The 13,735-nt window shown below is 35.8% G+C and overlaps 1 protein-coding gene and 1 pseudogene across 1 annotated transcript in view; one reads left to right on the forward strand and one right to left on the reverse strand.

The window, feature by feature from the left end:
- The window catches only part of BUB1 (BUB1 mitotic checkpoint serine/threonine kinase), a 41,020-nt gene extending 36,055 nt beyond the window's left edge, over positions 1–4,965 (forward strand). The window contains exons 20-25 of the mRNA XM_002808052.4: positions 562–677; positions 993–1,154; positions 1,332–1,489; positions 1,591–1,762; positions 2,968–3,074; positions 4,649–4,965. Coding sequence (XP_002808098.4) covers positions 562–677; positions 993–1,154; positions 1,332–1,489; positions 1,591–1,762; positions 2,968–3,074; positions 4,649–4,844 — 911 coding nt within the window. The 3' untranslated portion in view covers positions 4,845–4,965. The remainder of the gene's footprint in view (positions 1–561; positions 678–992; positions 1,155–1,331; positions 1,490–1,590; positions 1,763–2,967; positions 3,075–4,648) is intronic.
- Positions 4,966–8,037: 3,072 nt separating this feature from the next.
- Positions 8,038–13,735, reverse strand: part of LOC144333641 (uncharacterized) — a 39,602-nt pseudogene continuing 33,904 nt past the window's right edge.

Genomic DNA, 13,735 nt, shown 5'->3' on the forward strand with positions numbered 1-13,735 from the left:
GGATCACTTGGGCCCAGGAGGACGAAGCTGGAGTGAGCTATTACCTTGCCATGGCAACCCAGACTGGGCAACAGCAAGACCCTGTCTCTAAAGAACAAACAAAAAACTACTACAACTTCACCTCTGTGGTCTTCCCCCAAAATCCAGTAACTCCAAAGTAACCACAAGAAACACATCAAACGAACCCAATTTGAGGGCCATTCTATAGCATACCTGACCAGTACTCTTTGGAACTGTTAAGGTCATCAAAAACAAGGAACATCTGAGAAACTCACAGCCCAGAAGAGGCTAAGTGGACATGATGACTAAACATAATGTATCCTAGAACATAGGCAAAAACTAGGGAAATGTGAGTAAGATGCAGAGTTTAGTTAATAGGAGCGTAATACTTTGGTTGATTGATTATTTGTGACAAATATACCATAGTTATGTAAGAGTTAACAATTGCAGACAGTGGATGCAAAATATACAGAAAACTCTACTCTCGTAACTTCTCTGTAAATTGAAAACTATTTAAAATAAAAGGCTTACATAAATTAAAATTTTCAATGATCTTCTAAGGTTCTAAGCTGGTCAACGTCCATCACCTTCTTGGAGAAGGAGCCTTTGCCCAGGTGTACGAAGCTACCCAGGGAGATGTGAATGATGCTAAAAATAAACAGAAATTTGTTTTAAAGGTAAATGACCTGTGTTGTTTTTTGTATGATATAGAAATGAATTTTAGATCTTGAGTTTGCCAATCATTTTTTTTTCTTTAACATAGTGGTGTTTTTATTTATGTCTATAGTTGGCAATTAAAAAACAAAAACTACAAAGGATTTAGAAATTTTTTTCCCACTAGGATTGTCTTGCAGCAAGTCCCACATTGCAGCAACAGTTCATAGCTTGTTATCACTGTCAACACCACATCCTTATTGGGATAGAGGTTGCTTGATTGCTATCATTTTTCAGAATGTGAGACTGGATATGAATTTCACATACCTGATTTGCAGGTCCAGAAGCCTGCCAACCCCTGGGAATTCTACATTGGGACCCAGTTGATGGAAAGACTAAAGCCAACTATGCAACACATGTTTATGAAGTTCTATTCTGCCCACTTCTTCCAGAACGGCAGTGTATTAGTAGGAGAGCTCTACAGCTATGGAACATTATTAGTAAGTATTCATTTTTATGATGAGCACATGAATTTAAAATGCATTTTTGGCTTGTACCTTGCACGTACTTTTGGGGTTGGGGCTTTTGTGGAGTGGTGGGCAGGGGCAAAGCTCTCAATTTGAAATTTTATTAATCTTGTGCCGCTAACTCAGGATTCCACTTTCCATTGTTCCTAGAATGCCATTAACCTCTATAAAAATACCCCTGAGAAAGTGATGCCTCAAGGTCTTGTCATCTCTTTTGCTATGAGAATGCTTTACATGATTGAGCAAGTGCATGACTGTGAAATCATTCATGGAGACATTAAGCCAGACAATTTCATACTTGGAAACGGGCAAGTGTTATGCTTTTAACAGGGTTCTTCTCTTCCTATTTCCATAGCAGCCTTTCATCATTTGTGCTCATGCAGCCCGGCTTTGTTTGTGTTTAATACAGATTTTTGGAACAGGATGATGAAGATGATTTATCTGCTGGCTTGGCACTGATTGACCTGGGTCAGAGTATAGATATGAAACTTTTTCCAAAAGGAACTATATTCACAGCAAAGTGTGAAACATCTGGTTTTCAGTGTGTTGAGATGCTCAGCAACAAACCATGGAACTACCAGGTATAAAAGTAAAGTGAGGGACTTGGAAATATTTTTCTGTGTTGCACTCATCAGATTTTCAAAATGAATTTGGGGATCTAGGTAGTTTGAGGTGGTCTCTTGAGGAGCAGTTGAAGGAGAGATGAGCCTAAGGCCGACATGGCAGGGATAGAATTCTATTCCTGAAAAATACTCTACTTTCTTATTAGTCCATTATAGATCCTATTATCAGGAAAGGGGAGCAGATATATTCTGTGGTGTTTGATCATCGGGAAGAGTATTTAATGATTAGTGAACCCTTCAGAAAGGAAGTCATGCAGCAAACAGACAGCTTGGTGTATTGAGGTCAAGGTAGGCCAGCCCGATTTCCTAAATCAGGGATAACAGGGAGACCCGCATGCCCGCTCTGGGTAGAGCTGAGCACATGTTGGATATACCTGGGATGCTCTCAGGCAGGATGGTGGGTTTGACTATAATAGATGGTATAGCCAGATTCCCAACTGGTCAGATCAGGAAATGGATCATTATTGTTCTAATGGAAGATTGCAGAATTTTCAACCAACTAGAATATTAGGTGGCCAGGGGGGAGAATGCTAATTGGGATAAATGAAAAGTTTTGAACCTGGGTTAACAAAACCAACCACCAAGTTCCCTGGTGAGAACTATGTCTTTCCGGGAGCCCGTGGTAAAAGGGGCAAAGATTCAGAGGTGGGGGTCTTGTTTCTAGTATGCTGTCACTGCTAGTGAGGCCTTAGGAGACGGTCGTTTTCCATCCTGTGGATGTGGAGGGGACTGGAGTGTTCTTTTCAGTTATGAACATGTCACACAACAAGAGGCCATGGGGGCAAGTTAGAGAACGACAGCCAGAGTCCCAGGGGAGTGAGCCGGGAGGACTTCCAAGCTGTCCCTGTGGACGAGGGCTTAGAGTGTTGTGTTTGCCCCGTGTGACAGAATGAAGGACTTGAGAGGGTCGTGGTAGCTCACGAGGGCAGAGCTTTCCAAGAGACTACCTTAGGAGGTGGAGGGTCGTGTGCTATCCGTGGAAGCCTCTGGCAAAGCCTAGATATTCAGTAAGACATGTTAGTGGGGTGGTTGAACAAATGCCTTCCAAAATGTTTTAAAAGTAAAATCCTGTGAGTATTTAACTTGCTGCCTTAGACAGGCATCTTCATATAGTCATGTGTAAATTACCATTTAAGTCATACATACCTCTGTCTTCTTCATAGATTGATTACTTTGGGGTTGCTGCAACAGTATATTGCATGCTCTTTGGCACTTACATGAAAGTGAAAAACGAAGGAGGCGAGTGTAAGCCTGAAGGTCTTTTTAGAAGGTGGGTATTAGCGTTGGTGCTGTAGTGAAAAGAGAATAACTAGAGCAGAATGTTAGGTTCCATCTGGCAAAAAAAAAAAATGGATCTCTGTCACCACATGGAAATCCTATGCCTTGGGCAGTATGGTGACAGGACAGTCCTGGGCACTGGGCACAGGGAGCAAGCTGCATAGCTTTACCACTTCTGTCTCCCCACTGGGGCAGCTGATGTTCTCACTGAAAGCTCCTGGCCAAATGGTTGACATCCTGTACACATGCAAATGTTTCCACCCCTAATCACCTAATGTCACTAGTCCTCAGGTTTTCACTTTTTTTTTTTTTTTTTTTGGTCTGTGGAAATACTGATCCTGTTTTTGTCAGATATTTGTAAGAAGCAAAGGAAATAGTGTGTGTGAAAGTGCTTCATAAATTATAAAGTAATATGATGAGTAGCTCTCTCTCACAGGACAGTCCTAGCCCTGTGTTACTTGAGCTTCTCAAAGATTTTTTCTTTTTTTTTTTTTTTTTTGTCTATAAATCACAGTGAAAATTCATGATTAGGCAAGAGTTCTTCCTGTCAACATGGATGGCTCTCCTAACACAATGTGTGAACACACTGTTGGAATGTTTTGTTTAAGCTGAGTTTTTGGTACCTGCATATTCATTATATCACTTATACTTTCTTTTTTGAGGCATAAAAACATGCAGAAAAGTACACTTATCTTAAGTGTACAGCCTAATGGACTTTTACATATGTTTATATCTTCTTGAGAAAACATAAGATGGGATTCCTGTGAACCTCATCTCCCCCAGCCCCCACTAAAAAAAAAGAAAAATAGCAATAATTTTATGAAATGTCATATACTGTACATAAATAAGGTGAGGTTCAGGCCCTGGAGGAAAGCTTATAACAACTATTCTTTATTCTGCATAATGAACCCTCATGTTTGGCAAATACTTTATTCCATCTTTGGCTCAAAATTGAAGGAGCAGATAGTTACATCTCTGACCACCAGTGTGAAGAAGAGCTGGAAGTTAACCCTCAGCAGACCTGATGGCATTTCCTGTCTGGAGCACAATTCCGTTACATTCTACTTTCTCTCCAAAGCCTTATCTCCACGTTCTGGAGTTTCTGCAGTTAATTTTAACAATTTTAGTAGTTGGAACTCTTAACTCTGAGCTCTCTCCTGGGCAGTCCAGCCTGTCTACCTGGTCCTGGTGCATGTGCAATTAGGCTTGACAGAAGCATTTGGCCAGATTATCCAATTCTGGCAGTATTGTATGTATGGCTAGCCAGAAGCAGACAGTTTGGGTTTTTATTTAAAGAGAGAGAGAGAAAATGTTTTGACTTGCAGTATTGCTAAAAGATTACTTATATTGTTTTTTGGAACAAGATGTATAAGACGTTCAACTGGCTCTTGAATCTCTCTCATATGTAATAGATATAGTGTTTCCATCCTTGCTGCATTGTATTGTGTTTAGCTGAGAGTTGTTATACTAAACTGTCCAAGCCTGTGGAAGGCAGATGCAGGGGTAGGGTTATCCTGCATATTGAAGGCTACATTTTAGCCATTATTTATGCTTTGTCTTTTTCAGGCTTCCTCATTTGGATATGTGGAATGAATTTTTTCACATCATGTTGAATATTCCAGATAGTCATCATCTTCCATCTTTGGATTTGTTAAGGCAAAAGCTGAAGAAAGTATTTCAACAACACTATACTAACAAGATTAGGGCCCTACGTAATAGGCTAATTGTACTGCTCTTAGAATATAAGCGTTCACGAAAATAAAATTTGAATATAGACAATCCTTAAAAATCACACTGTAAATACGAATCTGCTCACTTTAAACCTTGATTTTTTTCATTTGCTGTTTATGTAAATGTTTGTTAACAATAAATCCCACAGAATATTTCCGTGTGACTTAGTTGTTAAAATATTTCAACAAAATACACAACCACATAAGGTCCCTATGTAGCAGGCTTATTGGGCTGTTTCTGGGATGCACACATTCGTGAGAATAATTCAGATGTGAGCATTTAGAAATCACTTTTTAAACACTGACCTGTTTAAGCCAAAAAAGGGCCAAGGCAGCTATTTTCCCAATTTGAAGTTTGGTGTCTGTGTAAACACACACACACACACACACACACACATTTCCCTAACATTTCCAAGGGACTTCAAGTTTTTATGAATAAAGCTTGCCTGCCCTTTATGGTACCTGTCCTTCATTAGAATGTATATCAATACTGACATTTTAATAATGCTGTTGATCAACTTAACAACAGTTATATTGATAGTTTCTTAGCTTGCCAATAAGACCTACATGGATCGAATAGAAATTTGAATGACAGAAAGGAAAATTGTTCTATTCCATACCTCATATATATGAAGCCATCCTAGGTTCAATAAGATCTTCAGCGTGTTATATTTCTTATGCATCAGAATTATGATTTCCAGGGTTGCATCCACACAGAAGGAAGAACTTATTCATGTATTTATTCATTCCTTCATTCTTCATGAATTTAATATCTATTCAATCAGTCCAAAACCTATTTATTTAACGTTAATCTTGAGCAGTACACTATGACAGACACAGAGAAGGACAGAGTGAAAAAACCAGATTAGAAAGGAGCACAGCCTGATCTTTTCCGTATTTTACCTGTACTCCCAGAGCCTCTGTGTTCTGCTGATTTGCTCTGATGTGACTTGATAGTCTTAGTCATTTCAATATGATGTAGCCTCATATGAAAAGCAAATAACTCCCTGAGTGTCTGATTTACTACCAAGAGGAAATACAATCAGCAAGGGAAATCAGACTCAATGTATGCAGCCTGCATGTGATGTTTGCAGAGGGTGTTGAAACATAAAATACAGGATATAGTATATACATGACAAGAACTCATGCATTGGCTTCAGGAATCTGGGCTGCTTTGGACCTTATTTATTTATTTATGTATGGACCTCACGTAAATCCAGGCTGTCTCTACCTCCTGATAACAACATTCTACTCTCTCAGGCTGAATTCTTCTACAGTCTAACAGCCCATAATACCCTTGTAAAAGCTGTGAATATACCTACTCGCTTGAATATCAATTACGTTAACACGGCAATCTTCGTTGTCTCCAGTTGCCCATGAAACGGAGCCTTGAAATTCCTCCAGAACCTAGGTCACCTTCATGCCAGCAGTCTGCTCAATCACCTCGATGCTTAGTCACTAAAAGGGCTTGCTAAGTTAGGGAGCCTCGTGAAAATAAAGTGATGTAACTATCAGGATCTTGTTCCTTTTTTATTGCACTAACAAAATAGAAAATATAAATGGTTCCCCAGAATGTAATATTTAAAGACCTATCTCCTTTAATGAAAGAAAAAACCTCATATATTATGCTTCCTTAGACATATTTTTTGTCTTTTTCGTCCTTTGAAACATAGATATTTCCTATATATTTTTCTTGCTAATAAAAATGAGGCAATTTTGTTAAAAAAAAAGCACAAGGATATTTATATGTGTGTGTGTATACATATGTGTGTGTGCATGTATATATATACACATACAGATACGTATTTCCCCTTCTCACTAAAGTAACTCAGTAGACGTGCTCTTATTTACACAGTAAATGCACACACATGTGTACAGACACCCAACTTGACTGAAGTCTTAAAAATCTCGGCCTTCTCTCTGACTCTTTACATCTAAGAGCATGTTTTCTATATGAGAGATGTCTAAAAAATCACAGTAGCCAGTGACTGCACACCAATGCTGAGCAGATTTTGAAAATATCAAGTCCTGGACACATACTGTCTACATGTAAGACAGACTATGAAATATTAGTAAAGAATGGGAATACTTCTTTTAATTCCTTAGGCTTCACACCTATAGAAATGAAAACCACAGTCTATTAAAATGATTCAATGAAAAAGCTGTGGCTCATTTCAGTTTTTTATTTTATGCCAGGGATGAATAGCAGTATGGACTTCAAAACAATAATTACCAGGGCCTGAAAATGTACTTCTGAAAGTAACCCTGTGGAGAATTATGAGAAATATACTTGGAATATAAGCAGAAACTGGAAGGATTAATAGAATAAAAACAATGTATTTTTTCTTCTTTAATTTAGTGAAATCAGTAAGATTGACTAGCATCAACCACTGAAAATGCAGGGAAGAATACAATTTTAATATTTTGTTTAACAAAATGTGCCACTTCTGTATTTGAAGGGCTTCAGTTTGGGTCCTACTGTTGTCACTCAAGAACTGTGTGACATTTATGATACCATAAATTGATTTCATAAATGACCAAATATAGGGTTAATCTATATCTAAAGGCATAATTTTAGCTAGAATCAATATAGACTTAGATTTCAAGTAATTTGGTAGGCTCTTCAATTTCTGGAGACATCCCGATTTATTTTAGATTATATCTATGTAAAATTTTTAAAGTAAAGTAAATCAGCTTAAAAGTGATTAAGGTAAATCAGCTTAAAGTCCATACATGTAATAAATATTTCTTGTGATTCATTATACTATAGGTACTAGTTTGAGAGTTAGAAACTGAAGATACAAATTCATAAGCATGTTGAGTTGATGGATTAACCACACACCACACATCAAATTAGGGTGTCACTGCATGCCTTACAGTTTCAAGAGATATTACAAAATAGTAAACACTAACTACAGCCTATTGTGTAAAAGATGACTTATTAGAATTTATGCCCCATCCCATGTGGTTAGAACTTCCTTGAGCGCCAGAGCCTTCTATATTCTCAGTAAAAAAGGCAGTGTGCATTTTAGTTTGTTAAATGAAAAGTGTAAATTAATGATTAAGTTTCTAAGTGACTCATTATCATACTACCTTTCCAAAATTTTAATAAACAATATAAAAATTGATAGGAAAATTCTCATTGTCAAATATCATACAGAATTCTCTAATCTCAAGGAAGAATGATAATTGGGTGGGGTTTCATGAACAAAGATAAAGTTGTTTCTATTCAGCTTGCTCTAAAAAAGAAAAGAAAATTAAAAGGATCTAAAGCCAAACTTTTAGTTCACATTAAGACATGTAAAATCTAAATACATTACACTTACTATTTTTTTAATTTTCAAACTAGTACATAAAAATAATGAATCACAAGGAATATTTATTACATTTACGAACTTTAAAATCAAAATATATTCACTTTTAAGCTGATTTACCTTATTTTTAAAACTTTATATAGAAATAATCTAAAACAAATCAGGATGTCTCCAGATATTCAAGAGCCTGCCAGGTTACTTGAAATCTAAGACTGTATGGATTCTAGCTGAGGTTATGCCTACAGATATAGATGAACCCTATATTTGGAAATGTGAGACTCGTTTTCCTCATTTTTACTTGACTATTTGTGCATTTTTATTAATATTTTAAGACTCCTTTCTTTTTCACTTTATCTGATACAAAAGTATTCTTGATGCTGTACCCAGAAAACATGAGACAATAATTTCTTCAACATATCAGCATTATTTGTAAGATTTACAGTAGTATTTAGTGATATGCCAACTAATACAGAGCAGTGAATTTGGTAGGAAGTGGATATATTTAAAGACTAGTATAAACTAATTATAATACACAAAACTACTCTGCTTACTGATTAAATTTTTTGTTAAATTTGTTAGTCTGGAGGCAACAGTCAAGGTGGGTCAAATAGTTGAATGTACCTGTGGAAGCATTCAGCTAGCTCATTACTGAAAAGCCCCAGTGATATCTTAACCAATACCTTGTTGGAAAACAAAAGGTCCATAGAATTATGCTTCCCAATAGGAAACTGTTTTAAAATATACATATATTACACTTAAGACCCTTTTACAAAATGTGTGTTTCTTCTTTATTCTCTTTAAATTTGGTTGATATATTTACATAAACAAATTTTAAATACTACAAATTTTGAATATTGGAATGAGAAGCTTACTTTGTTCTCTAGGTCATTTTTCCAAATGAGTAAACAAAAAATGGTAAGTACAATATAAGAGGAAATTATCCACCAACGGTACAGTGCATTGCAAACAAGCTCTCCCTCTATCCTCGCTTATCTCAAAAGCAAACTGAATGTGGAAGAGAAACTAAAAATACTTTTTTAGAAATAAAAAGAATTGTGAAAAGATAAGAGTGTTTGTTGTTTGGCTTTTTGTAGTGTGAAAAAACAGACGTCCGATGACACAGAAATTTCAAATGGACACCCAGGCTAAATTTTAAAAAGACAATGCTGTTATCACAGATTTATTTACATTGTCTATTTATTATTACTTACGTATCATTATAAACACTCTCTTGAATAAAAATTATAAAGAGAGAAAAACTGAATAGATGTAATGACTATATTATCAAAACCCTAAAGTATTTATTATGTACCTTAGAACTCAAAAGGAAGGGATTACAAATTATCACATATTTAGTCAATGTATTTATTTAATTGTGACAAGTGAAATACTATTAAATAAATTATGTTCTGTCTTCAGACTAAACTCATCCCAATTAAGGGTAAGCATTTTGTAAGTACTTAACGTATGTTATTGTATTAACAACTCATGTAATACCATGGAGTTTCACCAATGGCCCTGGTGGAACTATGACTGCTGCTGAAAACATGTTGCATTTTGCCTCTGGCAAAATCTTTTTCATTTGCTCCAACTGTAGTCATCCATTTTCTAGAGTGGTGCTACTTCGGTTGCTAATATCACTAGTCTGTCAAAATATATGAGGGACTTAAATCTTTTATCCAAATAAAGATTACAGGGATTTTTTTTTCCCCCAGTGTACTAGCCATTTGCTTTCTTCTAATAAACAAAAGAAATGCTGAGATTAAAAAATTACATTTAGTATTTTGAATATGACAAAAATATTTTGACCTATATTTGAACATGAGTAATCTGTGTATTTGATAAATGTTAAATTATTATATTCTTCATTGTAAGAATATTTCAAATGTTTATTTTTACTATTATTATTAAAGTAGCAACCTAATATTTTTCCTAATTCAGGTAACTTTTTTATTAAAGGAAGTACATTTTATTTTTAAAAGTTACATGCAAATATATAGGTATTTAAATTTTTTTTTATTTTTAACAAAAAATAAAATCCTACCTTTGCAACTAACTTATTTTCATTTATCACTCTATTAGGGATATTTGTTCAGACATATCTCTCTTTCTCTCTCAATAGGTAGATAATTATGCACTTCATTTTTTACATCTCTTAAACATTTGACTTTGACTTTTATGACTTTTAATCATAGATATTTCCAAGTTTCAGGAATCTTATATCTTTACATTTTATTTTAGAATAAGATAAACAGCTTGCAGACAGAGTACTCACTAAGTTAGTGATGAGAAAACTGGTAGTTCTCTACAAAGTACTAACACTTAGTCACAACACCAAACTAACTTCAAAATGCAATCCTAACATTTGTTAACAAGGAGAATCAGTATATTTACTACTGATTACCGTAATGTGTGTTTGCGTGTGGGGAGGGTGTTCTAAATTATTATAGTAGAAATGTAAAGGACTCTTGAAAAAAGTTATAGAATATCATTGCCCTTGATGTCAAAAATCTGTTTTTAAATCTATTGTTTCCTAATTAATATAAGAATTTTGGCAATGTATACTACATTCCCAATTTGCTTTGAGACTAGACACATTTATTGTGTCTATGTGTAAGAATGATGTGGAGAAATCTACAAGGTAGAAAATTGGCATGTCTCATTTCTGCACATCTTATAGAGCAGAGCCAATGATCACCTTTGTTCAGATTTTTTTTTTGAATGTTTTTATAGCAAAAAGCTTTGGAAGATAGAGACAGTGTCTCACTCTTTGAAGCAAAGGGAAGATTTTTTATTGATTATTATAATGAAAATAATGCTTCTCTCTTAACCATAAAAAATGTTCAGAATAAGAAAATGTCTTTTTTTCTACAAATTATTCTAGGGTTCCAGGCTTTCGTGGTTTGTCTGACTGTCATCATTTCCAGACACCAAAATGAAACAGTGGAAATCCAGGTCAGAAGTTAATTTTAACAAGGTTGCCCTTCTAATTATCGGGTTGGCTGACATTTACTCACGTGGTCACACTTAGCCAGGAAAAATACTGGTGAATGTGGTCTTAACCTGAGTAGCCATGAGGAAGGAGAGAAAAAGGTTGGATAGAGACAGGCTGAACAACCACTGATACATGGTCTTTAAAAATCCTGGGTAACAGCTACTCGGGAGGCTGAGGCAGGAGAATGGCGTGAACCCGGGAGGCGGAGCTTGCAGTGAGCCGAGATCGCGCCACTGCACTCCAGCCTGGGCGACAGAGCGAGACTCCGTCTCAAAAAAAAAAAAAAAAAAAAGAATAAACACAAGGAAAAATTTTTAAAAAGAACAACTATGTGTAATAATCCGAATAAAATCTAAACATGATAGCTGGGAGTTGGGTGGACACCAAAGAGAGATAAGTGCAGGACAAAAGAACTTAATAGGAAGATATAAGCACTGGGATATTTTAAAAACTTAGGTTATACAAACATGAACACTGGTCAACAACATACTGGCTACCAAGACTCAGAGTGTTAAAATTAAAATAATGAAATATGTATATTATGCAAATATATAGCAGCAGCAAAAAAGAACAGAGAGGAAGATAAAAAGGAAGGAAAGAAGGAGGGATGAAGGTAGGAAAGCAGATCAAACAACTCAGTAGCAAGGAAAAACCCAACTGAAAAGGTGTAAATGATATAAATATGTATTTCTCAAAGGACATAAAAATAGCCAACATATATACGAACAAAATGCTCAAAATCACTTATTATCAGGGAAATAAAAATTAAAACCACAATGATATATCACCTCACACCTGCTAAAGTAGCTATTACTAAAAAAATAGCAAAGATAGCAAGTGTTGGTGAGGACGTGGGGAAACAGAAAACTCCTATACACATTTGGTGGGAGTGTAAATTCGTCTAGCCATCGTATAAAACAGTATGGAGATTTCTCAAAAAACTAAAAATAGAACTATCATTTGGTCCAACAATCCCACTTCTGAGTATATATCCAAAGGACTTGAAATGAATATTTCAAAAAGGTATCTGTACTCCCATGTTCACTGCAGCATTATTCACAATAGCCAATACATTGAATCAACGTAAGTGTCCAACAAACAATGAATGGATAAAGAAAATGTGGTAACACAAACAGTGAAATACTATTCAGCCTTAAAAGGAAAAAAAATTCTTGTCATTTACAACAACATGGGTGTATTAGTCCATTCTCAGACTGCTAATAAAGATATACCTGAGACTCGGCAATTTATAAAGGAAACTTACAATCGTGGTGGAAGGGGGAGTAAACACACCTTTCTTCACATGGTGCAGGAAGGAGAAGAGCAGGGCAAAAGGGGGAAAGCCCCTTATAAAACCATTAGATCTCATGAGAACTCACTCACTGTTACTAGAACAGCAGCATGGGGGTAACCACGCCTATGATTAAATTACCTCCCACTGAGTCCCTCCTACAATTCAAGATGAGAATTGGGTAGGGACACAGCCACACCATATCAACTGACAAACCTGGACGACATTACGCCGAGTGAAGTAAACCAGGTACAGAAACACAAATACTCCATGATCTCACCTATATATAAAATCTACAGAAGTTGAACTCATAAAAGTAGAGTACAATGATGGCTATCAGAGGCAGGGTAGAGAAGGGAAATGGGGAGATGTCGGTCAAAGGGTACAAAATTTCAGCTAGACAGAATAAATAAGTTTTTGAGATTTATTATACAGCATAGTGACTACAGTGAATACGAGGGTAATTTACATTTCAAAATTGCTAAAAGAGCAGATTTTACATGTTCACACCATGTAAAATGATAGATTTGATGAATATATTAATTAGCTTGATTTAATCATTTCAGAAAGTATATATATATATCAGAACATCACAGTGTACCCCATAATATATACAATTATTTCTTGTCAAAAATGAAGGAGGAAAGAAGGAAAAGAAAGAGAGGAAAGGAAAGGAAAGGAAAAGAGAGAAAATAGAAAAGAGGGAAAAGAGAAAAGAAAAGAAAAGAAGTTGTAATCTTAACATTCCTACATTTAAATATAAAGATGAAGACAGTTTCTTCTTCTGAGTGTTTTGAGGGCAAGAGGATGTGAGTTATGCATGACAGTGATACATAGGGGCGAATAAAACTAGTGAGCGCTCCACATAGAACAACAGGTCATGATGCAAGCTACGTGATTAAATTGCACTTTTCCACTTGAAGTCCAAAAAAGGGATGCAACATATATTACATAATACAGTCATGTGCTGCACAATGATGTTTCAGTAAAAAGTGGACAGCCAATAAGACAGTGGTCCCATAAGATTACAAAGGAGGTGAAATATTTCTATTGCCTGGTGATATTGTAGGTTTTCCAGTGGGACAAGCTATGCAGGTGGAAGCCAGTGATAATGATGATCTTGACCTTGTATAGGCCTAGGTTAAGAAGTGTGTCTGCGTCTCATTTAATCATAAAAAAATTTAAAAGGTAAAACAAAATAAAAAGAATTAAAAATAGGAAAAAGAGTCAGAGCAAGATGGCTGAAAAGGAACAGCTCCAGCCTCTAGCTCCCAACGCGAGTGACAAAGAAGACGGGTGATGTCTGCAATTTCAACTGAGGTA

The sequence above is a fragment of the Macaca mulatta genome, chromosome 13 (genome assembly GCF_049350105.2).
Source record: "Macaca mulatta isolate MMU2019108-1 chromosome 13, T2T-MMU8v2.0, whole genome shotgun sequence".
Taxonomy (NCBI): Eukaryota; Metazoa; Chordata; class Mammalia; order Primates; family Cercopithecidae; genus Macaca; species Macaca mulatta.